Genomic DNA, 21,340 nt, shown 5'->3' on the forward strand with positions numbered 1-21,340 from the left:
ACAGAATACATAACATGTTACATATCAGTTTTTGCATAAAGGGTCCGCTCTTAATAACAGAGCTTGGTGTTAAAGTAGACACAGCACACAGAATAAACTATGCATTTTTAATCCCGTTTGTGATTCGGAAAAACTGGTTAATTTACTGGATTATGTCAGAGGATGTGTTTACCTGTAGTTGCCTCCAGGAGCTGACATCATGGGGTACAGTCAGTCCCCGTGACGTCACTTCAGATGCGTGAAGCAGTGAAGGAGAGTGACGTTAATGCTACCGGAAGCTCCTTCAAACTAAAACTTTATTCTACTTTATTTTTGCTACTTTTGTTTTATTTTTTGTTCTATTTATTTTATATATAATTTGTTTTATTTTACTATTATTTTTTGCTTCCTTCAGAGGGCAAACAACTGGTAGGCCTCACTCATGGAAGATCTTTCGATGTGTGACAGTAGCATTTGTGAAAATTACACATTGAAGGATGGCTGAATTTGATTTAGTTCCTTCAGGAACAGTTGAACAGAACAGAGCTATCAATGATAACAGGACTGTGCTTTTCATACTATGACAAGTCAAAATGGCTGCTGTGAGAAAAGTCTGTCTCTGATCAATACATTCTGTTAGTGGAGATAATATTTGTACTTTGTAATACTGTATTTTCAATACTACTCCTCAGATAGCTTACATATCCATTTTTTTCATAATGTACTACATAATTGTCGCCAACAGGTTTTGTGTTTTTCAAATGACTCAGTGGCTCCTGGAGTGTCTGGGGTCAGTTCAACCAGCAGATATTTTAACCATTCCTAGATCTACATTTAAAACAGACACGTAGGATGCAAGATACAATTACATTAACATTATGATGTTCATTTTTGTTTTGTTTTTTTTGTTTTTTTTTCTATTTCCCCACCAGAATTCTTAACAAGTGAGCCACGAACTTTTATTTTGAAGGACTCAGCAGGAAGCGGTGTGCTTCATCAGTCTGACTTGACGGGGACAGGAGGGAGGCCACAGCTAGCGAGCTCCGGGCGGGCTGCGGAGGATGTTGACCCCGCTGCGGGGACCAGCTCCGGGCGGGAAGCCCGCGTCCAGTCGGCTGTTGGTCGCCCAGTCTCCCCGCTGCTGCAGCCCTCTGCACCCATGAAACCCCCGCTGATGAGGCCCCGAGCTGCCAAAGTGAGGCGGAAAGTGGCCGGAGACAGAGAGCATGTACTGGCGCGTCGGGTTTGCCTGGACGCGGTCGTGTGTGGTTGATCTTGGGCAGAACCAGAGCTTCTCCTCCGGCCTGCTGGGCTCCGATGGGCAGCTCTCGTTTTATGGGTGCATCATCGCCTACCCACTGCAGGACTACGGCGGGATAATGTCAGCTCTGGGCTCGGACTCGTGGTGGCGGAAGACGCTGTATCTGACTGGAGGGGCTCTGCTCGCTGCCGCTGCTTATTTGCTGCACGAACTGCTGGCCATCAGGTACCAACAACACACAGAGGAGTCACAGGAGAGGCTGCAGAGCTCATCACTTTGCACAGACAGGCCTAAGAGTAATCCACCTGAAAACCGCTGATCTTATTCTGACCATATTTTCACCCCGAGCCTCCCAGCTCTGCTGTATTCTCACAGGGGGCTGATATTACTTAATCTGGTCCGGTTGGGCGGGGTGAGAGCGGAGTCACAGGAGAATAAGGAGTCGTGAGTGGGTGGATTGTGATGTAACAACCCCCCCCCCCCCCCAACCCCCTCCTCACAAACACACACTTCCATCTTTATTAGCTTAATAGCACGAGGCAGAGGCCATGGCTCATATTTTGGGTTTTCTCATTCAAAACGCTCCTAAAATGATCATTTCCAGTGTTTGTGTGTTTGTTTGTTAGTCAGAGGTTCGTCTGCGGCCTCTCCTGCTCCTGACAGCTCTCCTGTGGTATGAACTGATATCACACTGACTATGGCAGAGGGTCACTTTCATGTGTCTGTGCTCCAAGGACGAGGTCTTTGTTGTGACCCCCAGCTCCACACACAAGATCCGGTGTTTGGTTTCAGGTTGAAGCTCTGCTGAAAAACCCCTTAAGTCAAACGCCAGAAGCAAAATACAGACAACAGGGTTATTTACAAATGGTAGTTTTAAAGGAAATTGTAATGCGATGGGATTATTATTATTATTATTATTATTATTATTATTATTATTATTATTATTATTATTAGAGTCTGATGTATTCCTTCCTGATGTATGATGTATTGCAGTCCAGGCTGTTGACGAATCACAGCCCCACAGAAAATAGGCCCCCTACAACAACCGTGAATATCAAAATAAAAGTCAGTGGGGGTCGTTTTTCTCCATTTTTTTTTAGTCTCGTTACGAATATGAGCAGGATGTCTGAGTGATAGAGGGAGGCCCAGCACACATTATCCCCGTGTACTCACGGCTGTCACTATACTGGCAATAAAATGCGCGGTCGATTTTATACGGAAATGCGGGCTGTTTGTTGTGCAGTTAAATGGTCGTTTGGCTGTTTTCGTCCAGTCTGATGTTTAATGTTGCAGCTCTATGAGTCATGCTTGGTATGTCTCGTGCGTTCATGCCAAACCGGAATGAAGTCATTATAGGTTATTGCACCAAACCCGGCCTCTGTGCGCCTTGTCAGGATTTCAGCACCACGCTGAAATAGACAGCTCCTCTGCCCGGATGCTTGTTCCAGCAGCGCGCACACAGTGGACAGCTCCCGTTCATCCTTTCCCCGTGTCCGTGTGGATTTGTCGCCCTTTGCAGACCTGACCCTGTCCGTGAAGTGGCCTCCTTCAGCGTACACGTGAATGCGCCGTGATATTTCACAAGGCTGCGCTTCATTGTTTTGACATTGCAGTTTTCCTCTGGCGTGTATTAATGGACCAGAGTCAGGGCCTGCTCATCTGATTTATTCAGTCAATCACATGAGCGCTACCCACACACACACACACACACACACACACACACACACACAGAGCATGTTTTGCTATCTTTGTGGGGACCTTCCATAGACATTAACCTATTCCTGACCCTGACCTTAACAATCACCAAACAAATATTTTTACAACATAGTTCAGAAAGACATTGTTCTCCCAGTGGGGCTCCGTCCTAATGGCCCTACAAACCACTGCGGGCCCCATGCTGTGGGTGTTCTCCCAGTCCTCTGGCCCCATTAAGTGTGTACACACTTATCCTATCCCACAGTTGTTATCTTAGCATAAATACTGCAGACAGGAGGAAACAGCTAGCCTGGCTCTGTGCAGAGGAAACAACATCCTGCAGTCTTGTCGTCGCTGATGATAAATAGTCTGGCACATAACCCTGGTAAAAACCACAATGTGTTACCGTCACACTGTACAGACTAAATTGGTGAGATAGGTGTTCATTAGTGAGCTTTAGAGGTGCTGGTAGATGGATTATGTTGCCAGTAGACAAAACCAGGCTAACTGTTTACCCCCGTTTCCAGTCTTAATGCTGAGGTAAGATAAGCTGCTGGCTTTAGCCTTATATTTAGCTAATGGGCAGATATGAGTGGCGTCAGTGTTCTCATCTAAGTGAATAAGTGTACTTCCCTAAATGTATCCTATTCTTCTATGTCCAGTACAGCTGCACTAAGAACACATTGTGTTAGTTTGATTAAACACTACTTTATTCAGGAATATGCTCAATGTCAGCATAATTTAAAAAGAAATAATAAAGACAATAAAACTCTCAGAAATAGTAGATTTTAGCCACTCTACAGGGCCACAAAATATTGGACTGTGAGTATTGGCTGGTTGTCTTAGTTCGTTGTAACAGTAAACTGAATCTTTAGGTTTCTGGCTTTTGGTTGGACAAAACAAGACATTTTAAGAAGTCAGCTTGGATTCTGAGCAACTGTGATGCTCTTTTTCATTATTAATGACTTTTTTTTGTCTAAACGATTAATTGAGCAAATAATTTCAATATATTTCGACAATGAAGATTATAGTTACTTGCAGCCACAGCCATTACCCCCAGATAGCCTTGTACACTGAGACCAAACCCTCAGATTTAATATTCAGTCTTGCGGCGGTCTGCTTTTTGTTGTCTGCTCATTAAGTGCCTTTAATGCAACTATGGAAAAAGTTATGTTCCCTCAACCTGATCAGCACACACACACACACACACACACACACACACACACACACACAAAGCCCTCCCTTCTGATTGATCTGCAGCTCTGTCATTCTGTCCTCCTTACAGAAAGGAGGAAGAGCTGGACTCTAAAGATGCCATCATACTCCACCAGTTCTCCAGGCCCAAAACTGGCGTCCCGTCCCTGTCCCCTTTCTGCCTTAAGATGGAGACCTACCTCCGTATGGTTGACCTGCCCTATCAGGTAGAGCTGTGGTTATGTGCCCGTCTTCCTTTTGTTCTGTGGAGGAGACTAGCTGAACGTACGTGTTTACAAATGTGGGGAAGTTTTAATTCCCATTTCTTTATGGCAAAATTCCTACTTTGTTCTTTTGTTGTAATTACTTTTTCTGTGATTAACTACAGTTAATCACTGCTACAGTCATTTAGTTTCCTGCCAGGCATAATTAAAATTTAATATAAATGTTTTGTCTTCATCCAGTTCCAATTTAATTCAAATGATACCAATCAACCCACCAGTTTCTTTATTCGGTACCTTAACATCTTCTCCTTTATCACCGTTTCTGAGCGCTGCCTCATTCCCAGAATCCCTTTTCTCTTGCAGAACTACTTTGATGGGAAGCTATCACCGCAGGGAAAGATGCCGTGGATCGAATACAACCAGGAGCAGGTGTGTGGCTCCGAATTCATCATTGACTTCCTGGAGGAGAGGTTGGGCGCGAGCCTCAACAAGACCCTGACGCCGCAGGAGAAGGCCATGTCACGCGCCATCACCAAAATGGTGGAGGAGCATTTCTACTGGTGAGGGACCAGTGAAGCTCCAACAGCCTTTTCTGCTGTCTCAGAACAGTGCAGCTCAGTGAACGTATACGCAGGCTGGATTAATGCATGCATTCATTGTAGCAGCAGGTCTGGGGCTTGTTTTGATCCTGAGGTGTTTGTGTTGCAGGACCATAGCTTACTGTCAGTGGGTGGACAACCTGGAGGAGACCCAGAAGATGTTGTCGGTGAGCGGACCGCTGAGCGACCTGCTCAAGTGGATCCTGAGTCACCTGACCGGCGGGATCGTTAAGAGGGAGATGTATGGGCACGGGATCGGGCGGTTCTCTCAGGAGGAAGTCTACGCCCTGATGGAGAAGGACATGCGCACCCTGGCCACTCTATTAGGTGACAAATCTGGAATTTATCTTTACATGTATAGATAATTATTAGCATAAACAAGTGATAGTTATTGTGATCCAGTGGGGGAGTTAAAAGGATATAAGTTACCACAAACAACTATATTTTGGTATTTGGTTTGTGTTTTTTAGCATTTATGAGTGCACTCTGTATTAGGAATTAATAATCAACTGTTTAACCGACAATAAGAATTTTGACCTTTGACCCAGTTAAACACTTGTTGCTTATAGAGTTTGGAAAGGTTTAGTTTGCCTCCTGTTGTAGTCGGCACTATTGAGGGTGGAGATCTCCATCCACCACTGACTCTGACACAGAGAAACGCTGTGTGGAGCACAGACCCACATCGTATCCTCTATCTCATGTGTTCATTAACAATGGACTTTTGCTTCTTTATGGTGTTTGGATTGTTTGAACATTAATGATTTTTAACTGTTTAACTCACAGTATTAATCTGTCAAAATTCTTATTGCCAGTTAAAGGTTAATAAGAACATCCCTGTCTATCCAAAACATTCACTTTGTCACAATTAGTGCTGCCTGTGTGTTCATATAGCCTGCTGTACCCCAGCGACCAATCACCAGGTTTATTGGCAATAACAAACCGTTGCAATGTCTTTACAATGTGTCCTGAGAACTACAACCAGTGAGATCATGTTTGTAGTTGTGAGGATCAGCAGTGGCTTCAAATGGAAAGGTGGCACAATGCTGACCTCCTGTGGTGAAAATGTGGCACTGCAGTCTGGAGTCTACACGAAACCTCTGGCGATTTATGGTGCAAGAGGGTCAGATTCACAACTCTAAAGGCATCAATTGATTTCTGGTGCCTTTCACTTTGAAGCCATAAGGGATTTTTGAAATTATATAATATTTGAAATAGCTTTTTTATGTTGATAAGGTATCTTGGATCCCCTCATTGTAGACTAAAGTAATAGTTGTTTATTAGATATGAAGCTATAGCCAGAAGACGGTTATCTTAGCACAAGAATTCACTGTGCCCAGCCAGGAAATAGTCCAGCACATAACCGAACGTAAAATCACAACATTACGTCTTACAGATAAGACAAATATGATTTAATGTTTTAATTTATGAGATTTTGAGGATCCAGGCTCGCTCAGTATTTATGCTAAGTTAACCAACGGCTTGCTTCATATTTACCACACAAACATCAGAATTGTGTCAATCCTCTTATCCAAAACTTGTCAAGAAAGTGAATGAGCGTATTATCCCAAAAAGTCGAACTATCCCTTTAAGATGTAAAGAACGTCCACACAGGGACTGTACTTTGGTGCTGTTTTTTGACATCGTTTTTTTTCCTGTGTGCTGTTGAAGGTGATAAGAAGTATCTTATGGGCTCGAAGCTTTCGACAGTAGACGCTACAGTGTTCAGTCACCTGGCTCCTGCTATGTGGACGCTTCCAGGAACACGGCCGGAGCAGCTAATCAAAGGTGAGTTCACCAAAATAGATAGAAGTGATATATGATAACCTAATTCTACCTATTCACCCAAACTGTAAAGGGACATACTGTATTTTCTCTCATATTATTGGTAGTATCTAATCAGGAGGATGGTTTAATTTTTATGTACTGAGATTCTGAGATATCCACCACTAAGACTTCTGCCATCAATTCAGTACAGTGAAGGAAGATAAGATTTTATTTGTAAGAAAAAATAAGGTTATGAAAAGTCTGCTGCAGCATGTCTTTTCAATGACAGTTCCTCATCTGTAATATTTTATATATTTATACCATGTTCAGTGTATTTTATTTGTCTGTTCTTATATCTAGCACAAAACTGATGTTCAGATATGATTCACTTATGTAAGTTTAATTTATTTAAAACAGAATTGGCTTTTCTTGCCTGTGGATATATCAGAACAAGGGGGTAGCTATAGATGGTGCCTAAGGAGCTGATGATAGGGGTAGTATCTTGCTCAAGATGACTCATGACGAAGGAATTTATTCCAGGTCGTGCAGCTGAACGACTCCTTATATATTTCTCTGTGTTTATCTATCTGTAAGTGTATCAACAAGGACAGATCAGGGACATTTCCATGTTGGGTAGTAAGGAGAAATCGTCACAAGCTGCTTACACCTTTGTGCTGTGAGCAGTTAGACCAACAAGTGGTGTTTTTTTCTCACACTGTTTTATTTTAAGAGATCAGACAAGGTAAAACTCTCCTTCATTTCACACGAAACAGGCTAAAATTTAAGAAGTCAGAAAAAATACGGCTCATTTTGTGAGAGAGATGTTTTTCTTTGCTGTTGCTTTCTTATTAGTTATCTTGCGACCCCTTAGTAGATCCTGACCCCCAGTTTGGAAACCACTGGACTGAGAAATTATGCTAGTTAGGGGTGCAGCAAATAATAACTTAATGATTAATCTGCAAATTATTGTCTTGATTAATCAGTCCCTTGGTGTATAAAATCACCATTTTATACAGCTTCTGTAAAATAACCTGTTTACTGTCACACCAGACAAAGAAAAGACTGTGGAGCCACATAATGTTTGGTATTTTTGTTTGATAGATTAAAAGACAATTTTAATTAGCTCTAATGTTAGTGGTGTTTTCTAGTCAGTAGATTGTCAGAGCACCTCGCTCATCCCGCTGTCTGTCCCCTCCAGGTGAGCTCATCAACCTGGCCATGTACTGTGAGCGCATCCGCCGGCGCTTCTGGCCCGAGTGGTTCGTGGACCTGGAGGACTTCTGCTACAACGACACCACAGAGGGCAGCGACTCGGCCGCTAAACTCCCCGATCTCGGCCTCTACTCCCGCACTGACAGTTTCCAGGAGGATACACACACGCACACTTCACACACTCACACGCCACAGGCCCCGCCGTCGCCGGACAGCGACCCTACGGGCCACTCGCTGTATGACTCTGACATGGACACTGAGTGCTCTGAAATCGACCAGCTCAAGTGTTGACAGAACATACACACATAGTACACATCACGGATACGCACACCACAGGAGGGGAGCTGCATCCCACCTGCACACATGACCCCTACCTCTTTGAACAGAAAATAATTGGGGAGTACTTCTGTGTCAGCGGAGAGGTTGAGGACCTAGAGGTTTGACATGCACACTGTAGAGGAGAAATGACTGGAGTAGAGGGAAAGGGAGTTTAACATGGGTGGAAAGAATTTTTAAAAGGGAAAAAGAATGAGAAAGCAGAGAAGTTGAAGTGGAGGACAAGAGAAAAGTGGCAGAACAAGATTCAAAATAACAAGCAGAAGTAGAGAGATCCAGGAGTAAATGACGCCGCTGCTGAGAAACTCCTCCAGTCGTCATCTGCAGTCACAACTTCGACCTGTCATAACCATGGCAACTGCGTGTGTGCGTGACCCCCCCTCTAACCCCATTGTCCCTCGTAGCAACTCGCACCGCCCGGCCTTGTGTGTGTTCTGACTAACTGAACCCTTAGCGCCTTGTACTGATATGACATCAACACGTAGGAACCTGTACAGGATTCATGTGGATGAAAACGACTCAGTGTAAATATATAAATGGATCTGATTTGGTTCTCAGATTCAATAGATAGAATATTTGATTATATATTAGTATAAATAGTATAGATAGCCTGCAAATTATAGAGTCATCCTCTCTGTCATATGGTGTAAATACTGTAGGTGTTTCTCCTGTGAATTCCCTTTTGCGTTGGACACAATGACCAAAACTGTCTTGTAACGGTCTCCATGAATACCCACTCTGCTGGTCTAGGATCTGTATGAGGAGCCCACTGACTGTCTACACAACTGGGATATTACAGTAATGCCTGCTGCCCATATTTAAATAGTGCGGTAAAATTTCATGGAGGACATCGGATAGTTAACTGCAATCTGCCATAAGCACTTTGAAATTATCTTTTGTCTTACTGAGACAGTTGTTTTGCCAAAAAAAAATATTTATTATTTCCCACATTAGAAGTGTAATATGCAACATAGAGAACATTGTCAGATGCCTGTTTTTTTTTTTGGGCTGTCATCCAGGACAGCAGCTTTAGGACAAATAGACATTTTACATGCATTCAAGCATTGAGAGCGAGTCAAACAATCATGTAGGTTAAATAGGTATAAATAGTATGAATGAAAGAGCATGGCTGGTACGTGCCAATGAAAATCTCCCTTTACACTTCACGTTATCTACGTTTCTCAGCTGGCTTATTAATTTAAGTTTGATGTTTGTTTGTCAGTGCCTCTGGGCAAATCAGCCACTCAAAGATGTAGCCATTTGATCTTTAAAAAAGACTTTTTTTTCCCCCCAAAATCACAACATGATTACAAATGATGGATTGTGCAGAAAATGTTATGTAAAGCAATAACAGGACAGACACAGCATTTTCATTTTCAACGTTAGGCTAGGCTGCGTGGTCTTTGGGGTGTGGGATGGCTACAGGAGGGGCAGCTTTTATGTGTGTTTGTCATTCAGCAAATGCACGTACCGACATATTGTGCGTTAAGGCTACTAATATGGATGCAAGCAAGGGGTATACAGCATGTATAAGTCCCCCTCTGCGTATGAATAATAGCACAGTGGTGACGTTTTACAGTGTAACTATCTCTTTCCTCCCTCACATACACACACACACACACTCACAAACTGTCATGACTTCAATATTGTTCAGTTAGGTGGTAGAAAAGGTGACAGTGTGGTGGTTACGTTGATGATGCTGCTACTTATTCATTCGTCGAACTTAAAATAGAGAGACGGACAGATAAATCAGCAGGGTCAGTCCTGTGTATTGGCTGCTGTCAGCTTCATGAATTATTCACAACCACAAAGTTGTACAGCAAAGTCCACAGGTCTTATTATATTTGGCTCTGGAGGCTTGGTGATGTTAGCTGGTGCTATCTTGCGGGCTCATTTGCTTAGCTTTGTTGCTAACAGGTTTATCTAAAAGCACCATGGACTCCTGTCTCATAACTGCTTGCAAACATTCCTTTTTTCATAAAGCATTTAATAGACAGAGGAGGGGGTTTAATAAAAGTGGTGCAACACAGCTAATAAGTTATGATAGCATATGTTATGATAGCTCTTTGGGTCTCAAGACGGCTCAAAGCACAAAGTTTGCAGGTCAGAAGTCACTAAAGTTGAACTGTTCGCTAAAAACTTGCACTTTGATTTATGAATCTGCGGATTAATTGAAATCACTGCAAAATTAGGCTGCTTTGAATGCTAGTGTGATCGGGCTTTAATGCAGATGTACAGTATTTGTATTGGAATGATATTCTGTGGCTGCTGAAAAGATTGCCAAAAATATGTTCGAGGTCATTTGGAAACAGTGTCTTTGTCACACTGTTTGTCCACCAGCGAGCACTTCAAAACATTAGTTCAACTTATAAATGTGCGGCTTAGTGCAATTCTTTGATACCCAAATTAAGAGATCCTAATCAAAAACACTCCTTTTAAACACTCAAATACGGACAAAGCAAAGCTCACAAATCCAGCATCAGTCAGGCTGTACTTGTGAAGATGCACAAAAATTAAATCTATACATAAAAAATATGTAGCATTGACATGTAGCAGTATGTTGTTAAATAAGATGTAACAAAATGATATCTAACACTTAGTGAAGGGTTGGGTCAAAAGGTGTCGTTATGACTCTGATGTTGATGGTGACGGTGGCTCACGATGGCTTTTTGGTAAAGAATATAATGATGGTTTTTATGACAGCATCATGGCTCCTTCACTTTAAGGCATTCTGGGTGGTTTAATGTCGAAAACATCAGTAAGTCAAGCTTCGAATCAAAGCAGCGACCCAGCTTTCAGGAAGGAGACGTAAAGTGAAGCCTTTATGTGTGTGTGCTGCAGATTCATTTCAGTACAATAATGTTGTCTAAAACTGGAAAAAAAAAAAATCTGAAAAAGCTCATTGTTGTGTCTTAAAACCCCTTGCCTGCATGTTCTTGCCTTCTCTCATCATTAGTCCGATTTAGCCTTATGGAAACTGACTCATTGAGCTGTTTACTTTATACCAATGCCAGCAGATGACTTATGTTTTTATATGTCATGTTAATTTATTAATTAATTAATTAATCTATTTATCTTGTGTTGTTTATATTTGTTGATTTTGATGGATGTGCTTGAATTTCAGAAACAATAATGTTGTGAATTATTTTGCACTTTTCTTCTTTATGTTTACACGTGTTCTCTTCTATAGCTGAGAGTTACTATCGATCAGATGTATTGATCTGTGTATTAGTGCAATACTGTAGATTGTCCGACTTCCAAATAGCATACTTTCACGCTGCCTGTCATTGCCGTACTTGCATGTGTGTCCATGTTTTCAGATGTCATTTGGTAAATGTTATCATTCACAGCATAATGTCAGTATCATGGTGTTGAATTATTACAGTCCCTCATCTGCTGCAAATTTTACTGTCATGGAAAAAACTTCGGAAAGTTTTACCCTGAGAAACAAAACAAAAAACCCCCACAAAACAGCCTGACCAGTCGTCCTGCTGATCAGCTGATGATCAGGGTCTCTTTCAAACTCACCCATTAGAGGAAAAACTGTCCTTCCACATCAGAGTCTGTGGTCAACTTCATCTGTCTCAGTGTTCCTCAGCAGTTTAAGGTCAGAGGTCAAGGGTTTAGCCCTGTGTGTGAGAGTGTGAGTGTGTGTGTGTGTGTGTGTGTGTGTGTGTGCGTGCGTGCGTGTCGCTCTCCCATTGAGATTTCTACTTGTAGACTGTAGAAGCCATATTACATTGTCTCGTGCTGTCATGTTTGCTGAAACACTTGTGGAATCTCATCAAAACTGTAAATAAGATCCTGGGGAAAAAAAGGCAAATAAATATGCGAACATGACCTAAAAGAAAACGCTGTAACATTTAAAAAAAGATTCTTATGAATGTATCATACCTAGAGATGAAAAAAAAGCTGTATGACAATGGATTACTCTTAATATTTCATTAAATATAGCTGTGGTATTTTCCTCTTGTTTTGTTTCAGTCCCGTAGTGTTGAAATGTGCATGAAAGATCATGTCTAACTAGGAAAAAAAAGGTAAGTCTTTTAGCAATAGCTGCTCCGTTCCAGCACTTAGAGGTGGGTATACTATAGCACATATCTGTCTCGTAATCCCTCTCCCTCTGTGCTTGCTATCATATGACAATACTAAGCCCACAAAACAATGCTGAAGAATTAGCTCGCTGCCCTTTTCTTTGTGCCTGTGCTGGAGCTCTGGAGGAACGGAGAGAAAAGGAGGGCACGCAGAGAGAAAAAGCAAGTCTTGGGAGCACCGCTGTAGAGACAGAGCCCGGGTGAGAGAAGGGTTTGAAAAGAGAAAGAGGGAAACAGTCGTGAGCAGATGAATGATATTTGATGACTTTGGCCTGGTTGCATTTCTGTGGCCATTGTGCAGAATCCCTGAGAGATCCCTTCCACACAAGACAGAGGAGACAATTCAGAGCCGACAATGACACCAGCGTATAAACCATCTCTGGTGAGTCAGAGATGGCGTACAGTGTCAGGAGCAGCAGCTGTGTGTGTGTGTGTGTGTGTGTGTGTGTGCGTGTGTGTGAGTGAGTGTGTGTGGCTGGCTGTCTAACACGTGGCTGTGTGCATGATGTGTGAGGTGGGACAGTGCGTGCAGGGAGGAGTGGATTTGCCTTTTGTGTGTGTGTGTGTAAAATTATGAATAATGCAGAGGATGTCTGTATGAGCGTGAGGGCCGGGAGGAGGGCAGATGGTCGCCCGCTGATAGGACAGAATCCAGGCAACCGGGTCCTCCAGAGAGCTGGGTTTAGACCAGGCTTAACACACACACACACACATGAACACACACACAGATACACACACACAGATACACACTTATACAACCTCAACTCACAAATATCCATGCTTTTTTTCTTTCACAGATCTCTCTCTTTTGCCCTGAAATTGCAAACTGGTTCAGATTTCAAAATAAAAGCCTGGACATGAAATAAAATATTATTATTATATATTATTATTAAAACACAGCAGTAAATCTGCCTGTTTGGGGGCAATTTGAAGTCTGTCCATACCGGATTTCTTTCTACTGTACACTGAAAACAAATCTTTTTCATTACCTTTTTCCGACATTGTTAAATCGCATTCCCAGATATTCTTAAAATTAGTATTTGTATAAAATTATAAGAGTCATAAGTCATAAGCAGGGCCGTAGCCAGGATTTTAGAATAAGTCCAGTAACCACCCTTCAAAAAGAAAACCTCTGAATCTTTTTAATTATGTGGATTTCTCATAGTTCATTTATATTTTATGCAAATGCTCAAAATACATTTACACGGAGCAGCTACTTCAGAGAAATTTATCTAAAATTTAACACAATTAACTAAACTCTAAATAAATAACTGTTTCTTTGAATGCTGTCTCTATTTTCATATAATTATTTCTAGGAAACTGTAAACTGTGTTAAATTATAGACCTGGAAAGTAACCATACTAGTTCTAAGTGCTTCAGAGTTTCAAAGCCCTTCACTGGTGGTGTGATGAAGAATTATGGGGGAAAAATACTGGAGCTGAAAAACATTCATGTTTTCAACTGTAGAATAAATATATTGCAAGGTTGATAAAACCCCAGGAGACATAAAGAGAACATGACCCCAGCTGTGGCCCTGGTTATAAGACATAATTTAGAAAAGAGCATTGTCCCATTTTAAATAAATAGATTTAAAAAACGAATCAGTGAGTCAGAGTCACAAGAGTCAGTGTATAAATCACTGCCCTCCAGTCAAACCAAGCGTGGCTTTAACCTGCTAACAGCCACTAGGTGGCACCAGCACACTGTTTTTGATTTGGCCACAGAGCAGCCAAAGCATCCAGCAGCAAATATTAAGAGATCAGGTGAAAAAAAAAAACATTGGACGGAGGTGTGCTGAAGGATAAGAAAACCCATCTCTAACAGGTGACATCAGAGTAAAGACCCACTGCAACAAAATCTTCAAAAAACAAGACTGAAGTTCAGTGTTGCTCTTGATTTTTTTTTTTTTTAAATTTACACTGCGGCTCTGTATATGAAAGATTAGTGATTATTTAAATTTACACACAATATTTCAGGGTTATAGGTGCCTGCGCGCGTATCAAGCATCCCTGCAATTATTCAAATAATTTCCTAGGACATGGAAATGACACATAGAACATATTTACAATTATTTTATTATGTATAATGAGGGCAGCAGGCCAGATTATACATAATACACTAATACTATGCACCACCTTGTGTCCTCCACCTGCAGCCAGGCCCACAGTATCTTGTTGTGTTTAAACCTTTTAAGCCACCGTTTACAGACAGTCCTGCACAAATGCTTTCATTGTTTAGATATCTTAAATTACGTCTCGTCATAATTGTCAATTAGTTTTCATATTTATCCTGATGAAATTATTAATTAACGCTATGCTGTGTTTCACTTTCAGGCCTCAGACCGGCTGTGTGAGCATCTTTGCGGGTATCTCATCTCTCTCCATATCAGTGCACATCAGCGGCAGTAAACACTTTAGCGAAACAGCTGAGGGACAATTTTTAACAACCGAAGCGGATTGATGAAATCCATAATTATAATGCAGGGCCGCATACATGTCAAAAAAAAAAAAAAAAAAGCACGTCATGTTGCCTGAGTTTCTACTTTTCTTTTGCTGAAGCTCAATAAACGTGCAGAGACTGCAGTGTTATACAAAACAAATACGATTTAATGACAAAAAGCATATAGAAATTGTGCAATCATTGATTTCTTTTTCCTCTTCACAGATTTCAGGTCAATGCTATTTTGTTTTGGTTTTGTTGATTTTTTTTTTTTCTCCACCTCAAAAACTCTAATTCAGCTGAAGGATTACTTGTGATGTTGGCACAATTACAATAGAAATGTTGGGCCTTATTTAAATGAAAAGGCGAGTTATTATGCAACACACCCCAAAATAAGGAACATTCCCTGTTGGGTGTATTACAAAACATTACGCAAAATATTATTAGGCTTAATTTTGATGTGAGAATTTTCAAAAGACATTAACTGGGATTGATTGACTGGGCCTGATGCATGCAGAAAGTTTTTAAAACGTCTCATGGAGATCACTTAAAATTCACATTATGGGTTTATTCTGATATTATAATTTGCCTCCACACATCTACATCCGTCAGCTGGATTTGAGTTCCTGAATTTCAGTGTTTTCTTTAGATTTTAGTCAGAGAGTGAAGCTCCAACTGTAGTCGTGGATTTCCCTTAATAACCTCCCATCAGATCAGGTTATTAATCACAGGATTTAAGTGGCACAAGAGCACGTGTCTGTGTTTGTGCTTTGGCACAGACCGACAGAGAAAACTGAACAAACAAACAAACAAACAAACATACAAACAAACAAACAAACGAAGCCATACAAAAAAACCGATTTGAGATACATCCCACAATTAGTCTTCTCGGTGAATGAATGAGTCACACAGTAGAAGAAGAGCCACTGCGGCCAGAGCTGGTACCAGGATATATTCAGTTTTTTGTTTTCTTGTTTTTTCTTGAGTTTTTTTTTTCTTCTTAGGAAAGGAAGGCAAAATGGGCTGGATTGCTTTGAGTGTTCCAGCCGGACAGTCTCGGTCTTTCTCATCACAGCATTTTGGAAAAGTACAGAAATAACAAACAGCAAAAACACACTGTAAACAGGCGCACAGAGATGTCTGCACAGAAAGAAAAAAGCATTAAAGTGAACCAATACTCAGTCTCTATGGTAACATTATTATTATTATTATTATTGTTGTTATTATTATTATTATCGTCACCATTATTGTTATTATAATTATTACTATTTTGCTGTCTATTACGAACTAAATCTTTTAAAGGGAGAATTTAAATTTAAATACATTATGGATGACACTAAAATCAATACATCACTTTAAATTTAGATGTATAATAATAATAATAATAATGATAATAATAATAATAATAATAATAAAAGCTGTTGGCTGGTATTGGCTTGAATTTTTAACATTGTACCGCAGGTGTCTGCCATTTCAGCCCTCTCTTGCCACAATCTACGAAGCACCCCTGTTGCTTTTGTTATGATGGAAAGATGGCGTTTATTTACCCACACTGACTGCGACTTATCACCGAGCCCGAAGCTTGTTTTTATATTTCTCCCCCCGCGGACACCTCGTGCCCACATCACACTCTGCCTCTCTTTAATGACACATTACATAATGACACATTGGCGCCTTGGTAGAAGGTATAGAAAAGCATTTCCTATCAATGTCGCTGTTTTTTTCTTTTCTTTTTTTTTTTTTTTGGTTAGCACACATCAGCCATATCCCAATATGCTTGGCAGCTCCGCGGCTTGAAACCTCTCCATTCAGCTCTGTACTATGCGTATTTTTAGTGCTTGAGTGCCACTGTAGATCCCCACTGTGTGTGTGAGAGTGTCCGTGGGTCCCACATTTAAACTGGCTGAGGTCCAGTTCCTGGCGGTCCAGCACAGAGAATCAAACAAATACGGAGGCATTATTCCTCCTTAAGGGGTCCGTGTTTTGCTCAGAACAGCGGACAGCACGGGGGTCACTGCACAGGAGTTTGTCCTCCGTGGTGAGGAGGGGTGTCCCCGTACATGTCCTCTCCTCCTGGTATCTGTCCCCCAATGGGTGTCATCCTCTTCTCCTTCTGCCGCCTGTTACAAAACCAAACCCTCACCACCTCCTTCTCCAGCTGCAGGCTGTCCGCTAGGGAGTTGATCTCCGCTGCTCCTGGTTTTGGACATTTGAGAAAATGGCTCTCCAGAGCCCCTTTGACGCCCACCTCGATGGAGGTCCTCTTTTTCCTTTTCCTTCCCTGTGCCGCGATTTTATCCAGGCTAGTGGGGCTCCCCGAGGTGGAGTCCGCCTCCTCCAGCCACTTGTTCAACAAGGGCTTGAGTTTACACATGTTTTTGAAGCTGAGCTGAAGCGCCTCGAACCTGCAAATGGTGGTCTGAGAAAAGACGTTTCCATACAGCGTCCCAAGAGCCAGTCCCACATCCGCCTGGGTGAAGCCCAGCTTGATACGTCGCTGTTTAAACTGCTTGGCAAACTGCTCCAACTCGTCGGAGGTCGGTGTGTCCTCGTCTGACTGGTCCTGATGCCCCCCGTGCTGGTGATGGTGTGAGAGAGACTGCTGGTGGGCCCCAGGTCCGCCTCCATGTTCACTGAGGTGCGGGCTGTGGCTGTGGTGGTCCTCGTCCCGCAGGGGGTGGTGATGCATCCCCCCTTGTTCTCCCCCCGGCATCAGACCGAAGCCGGACTGGGAATACACCAGACTCTGGCCCTCAGATGTCGCCATACCGGGGATGTGCGTGGTGGCTGTGCTGGTTCGCCATGCTCTGGCGTCGTGATGCGCCTGCTGGTGCGCTAGGTGAGGGTGTCGCTGTTGCTGCTGCTGTTGCTGCTGCAGACTGCTGGAGTTCTGCAGCTCCTCTCGGTCACTGTCGTGCAACACGGGCTTCACGTCCTGTTCTCCGAGGGGACTAGATGGCCAGGGCGCCCCGCCGTCACCGTGAGACAGCGCCGTTATCCACTGGTGTGCGTGGCTGAGCGGATGTCCACCGCCCGGTAACGTGCTGTAGTCGTTCTGGAGCAGGGTGTGCGCGTCCCTGTACGCTGCCGCCTGCTGCATGCTCCCGGACTCCGAGTGCGGCGGCGGCGCGCTGCTGGGGGTGGTGAGGACGCTGTAGTGGTTGGACGTTGCGGTCGCCATAACTATCGGAGCCAGAGTGATAGCTGGAGTTAAAAGGAGGCTGCCTTTGACAGTAACTCTTTTGCGCCACGGGGCAGCTAGGCGTTTCTCTCCAGCATCTCCCGGGCGCTGTGCCAAGGGGACGCAGAGGCGCGCACCTGTGGTCCGCCTTGCTCCGCTCTTTATTGGCCAAGAACGGTTGACAGATGTGGTTACCCCTGACAGCACCCCGCTCATTGGTCACGGGAGATTGTACAGAAACCCCAATCACTCTGCCCAACAATACTAGCAGTCCTGCAGCATGCATGAGCACAAAGTAAAGGGGGGATCGGGCTGCTGAGAGTAAACACAGAAAAGAACAAGCTCAGCTATTAGAAAAAAGAAAAAAAAAACCTTTTTCTTCACGTTGAGGGCACTTTATTAACAGTGAACTGGGTCAGTGGGTCACATTTACTGGTTTCGTGCGCTAAAACGGTGCGTAAAAGTTGCATAAGACACACAGAACCAGTCTAATAAATGTTGCAGCGTTAGTGATCACACTTGTGCACTAAAACAGAACTTTTCGAGTCCAAAATACTCAAAAGTCCCCAAAAACTTAAATAAGTCCAGTTTTTGTGGAGGTAGAACATTTGTGGTATTTTGCGGCGTGAAGCAGAGAGCAGTGATCATGAGGGGAAACCTCCAGCTGCCTCTCTGCCCTCAGGACGCTGTCCAGAGAGAGGGGCCGCGTGCTTCCAGGGCCTCTGCCCCGTTGCCATGGCGAACGCGGTGAATGGAACAACGCCCACGTCACAGCTGCAATTCGCCTTCTTTTCGTTCCGTTCCAAAGGGCTCATTGGGGCCGCGCGCTCGGCCGTCGGGACAAATAATGGGGGGCGAGCGGAGAGGGCAGCGCGAGGCCAAAGAGAGGAGGCTGCAAGAATGGATCCCTCTGCTCTGCTGTGCTCTGCGCCCACCGCGCCCCCTTCCACCTGCCTGTTGGGTAAACTTTGAGACGGATGCACCCACAGTGGCACGCGAGGCTTAGTTTCCCAAACCTCTTAACAAAAATAAATAGGCCTTGAATTTGAATATCTAATGAGGGAGAGAAATCTCTTCCCTCCAATGCACCAAAATATTGATGGAGAACATGAGTTCCCAAAATTTCCATGACAACCACAATAAATATCTCCCTCATACAGCTGTTGGAAATATGTAAAGTGCATTCACAGGAGTACTGATGCGCAGTATATTCATTTTATTCTACATCTTACTGCTGCTCCACTACTTTTCTCAGACAAATATTGTCATTTTTACTCCACAGCACTTATTTGACAGCTACAGTACCTTGTTACTTTGCATATTAAGCTATAAAACACTCAATGACCTCATAAGATGTGAAGCATTGGTTTTGATTAAACTACCCATCAGTAGTCTATATAAAATCGCTACAATTAGCTTCACTGTGACCAGCATGAATCTGGAATAATAATTCGGCAATTTATATTAATTCTACAGTTCATTCTGCATAGTAAGCGTTTTTATTTTCAATACTTAAAGTACAGTTAATGCTGAGAATACTTTAGTAGTGGGATTTTTACATGTACGTAGTATTACACTGGGCTATTATTACTTTTACTGAAATAAAGGATCTGAATATTTCTTCCATAAAGAAACTCTCATCTGGCACTAGCCTACAGTTTTGTCATCTCTTGGCCATGTTGGTAAGAAAATAACAGTGGAGTTTGTTATTGAAAACTCATCAAAGCACTAATTTTTCCTATCTTTAAATGAATGCAATGATACTGAAATTAAACTAATCCTCATTCTACTGAGCCCCCCTGAAACCCTTTTAGACCCTTGGGGGGTCCCTGGACCTACTTTGAGCCAATAAAATCACATCTCCTAAATACCAGTAGTTGCCAAAGTGGGACACCGGCTGCAAAACATAACAGCTATTAAGAGGTTAAAGCAACCTCGAAGGACAAAAAATATGCAAGTTTCACCTTCAAACAGAGGTGCCGTGCAACATCATGCGCACCAATGAAAATATGGGTACATCTTAAAGTCATAGCTATACCCAACGCAACACAAAAACAATGACATTTCCTTTACACTGCTAATTAAAGACCATAATACCTTAAAATTCCACACAGGAAGTGATAGGTTAATTGATAAATATGTCGAATCTAATCAAGCTGAGGATGCGTGGACATAAACTGACGCACACTGAATTATGGGATCGAAAGAACACTGGTTTATGATTAGGGTGTAATTCTGAGAATTACCAAATGTGTCGCCAGGGGCTCTGGCAAGCCGTGTGTTGCGGGAAGCAAAACATATTACCCTAATAGACTAATATGCAAACTACTGGCTGCCCAATTACAAGACTTAATAACGCATAAACGATGCGAGTCCTGCTCTTACAAGACGAAGAGGTCGCTGTTAATTCAGTCAAAGGGCTGGGTACGCTGTCAACACATGCTGCAGTTCAACACACATACTGTCTGTGTTCCCGTGTCTCTCGTTCTGTATTCAAGAGTGAGAGTTAATGATGGAGAATCTGAGCGTTAAATTAACAGTAATTATATGGCCCCAGTGCTGTAAAGATTCAATTTCTCCGCAAGTCTAATGGGCCTAAGTGTCCCTATGCGCAGGCAGAACTCTCTATGAGATATTTATGATTGAAACGCACACAGACGGAACAAAAACAAACACACAAGCACACACATACACCTATAGAACGAAGGCATCTGTGGCTTTTTGTATGTCTGTTTGAAGAGTGATTTTTCTCCAATGTAAAAGTGCAGCACTGACACAGTATTTGAGACCAGCACTCTTCAAATCCAAATGTGAAAAGCCACTATTTTGCTCCAGCGTAAATAGTGCCACCCGCTCTCCCACATTAGTTTAAGAAAGAGTGGTTCAAGTGCGAGGTGAAGCCATTTATGTGAGTGAATGTTTACAAGCGAACCAGTGCTCCGGTTGCTTTCACTTTCTCCAGACTACTGTGTGACCGGCCCATGTCCCTCCCCCTGTGGGAACTCTAACACAGGGGTAACTGGGGCAGGGGGGCTTCTTTATGCTGCCGGACACAGGGAGATAATGGCCATTCCTCCACAGCTGGCCCACACAATCAAAGGGAGAGGGGGCTCGAAGGATTCCAGCTTTAACCAGGCCATTGTCTGGGCTAATTACATCTGAATGCAAGACCCCAAGAACTCACCTCCCCCCTGAGCAGAACCTGCACAGAATACCCCAAACAACCCTTCAGGGATGAGGGAGAGTGCACAGCCACAGGGCACACACACACAGAAATATATAAACCTTATACTCCTTCATTACGATTAAATGTAAGCTCACAAGCATACACACTCCCTCACACACACACACACAAATACTCT

At 42.8% G+C, this 21,340-nt stretch overlaps 2 protein-coding genes across 2 annotated transcripts; one reads left to right on the top strand and one right to left on the bottom strand.

Annotated features, from left to right (window-relative positions):
* The first annotated feature begins 1,046 nt into the window (after nucleotides 1-1,046).
* faxca (failed axon connections homolog, metaxin like GST domain containing a) lies at nucleotides 1,047-9,032 on the top strand. Its single transcript, XM_070849434.1, has 6 exons — nucleotides 1,047-1,465; nucleotides 4,221-4,356; nucleotides 4,717-4,913; nucleotides 5,062-5,279; nucleotides 6,621-6,737; nucleotides 7,915-9,032. Exons 1-6 carry the CDS (start codon nucleotides 1,206-1,208, stop codon nucleotides 8,217-8,219), a joined length of 1,233 nt encoding a protein of 410 aa, XP_070705535.1. The 5' UTR covers nucleotides 1,047-1,205; the 3' UTR covers nucleotides 8,220-9,032.
* A 7,776-nt stretch (nucleotides 9,033-16,808) lies between these two features.
* On the bottom strand, nucleotides 16,809-18,194 carry pou3f2a (POU class 3 homeobox 2a). Its single transcript, XM_070849598.1, has one exon. The coding sequence runs from the start codon at nucleotides 18,192-18,194 to the stop codon at nucleotides 16,809-16,811; it is 1,386 nt and encodes a 461-aa protein (XP_070705699.1).
* Between the last annotated feature and the right edge of the window lie 3,146 nt (nucleotides 18,195-21,340).

Source organism: Pempheris klunzingeri, chromosome 18 (assembly GCF_042242105.1).
Source record: "Pempheris klunzingeri isolate RE-2024b chromosome 18, fPemKlu1.hap1, whole genome shotgun sequence".
Taxonomy (NCBI): Eukaryota; Metazoa; Chordata; class Actinopteri; order Acropomatiformes; family Pempheridae; genus Pempheris; species Pempheris klunzingeri.

What these genes read in the sequence shown, in the direction of transcription:
- pou3f2a (XM_070849598.1), bottom strand. Translation starts at nt 18,194, where the DNA reads ATGAGCGGGGTGCTGTCAGGGGTAACCACATCTGTCAACCGTTCTTGG.
- faxca (XM_070849434.1), top strand. Translation starts at nt 1,206, where the DNA reads ATGTACTGGCGCGTCGGGTTTGCCTGGACGCGGTCGTGTGTGGTTGAT. An exon ending in TGGTTGACCTGCCCTATCAG is followed by an intron (nt 4,357 to 4,716) that starts GTAGAGCTGTGG and finishes TTTCTCTTGCAG; the next exon opens with AACTACTTTGATGGGAAGCT. An exon ending in GCCGGAGCAGCTAATCAAAG is followed by an intron (nt 6,738 to 7,914) that starts GTGAGTTCACCA and finishes TGTCCCCTCCAG; the next exon opens with GTGAGCTCATCAACCTGGCC.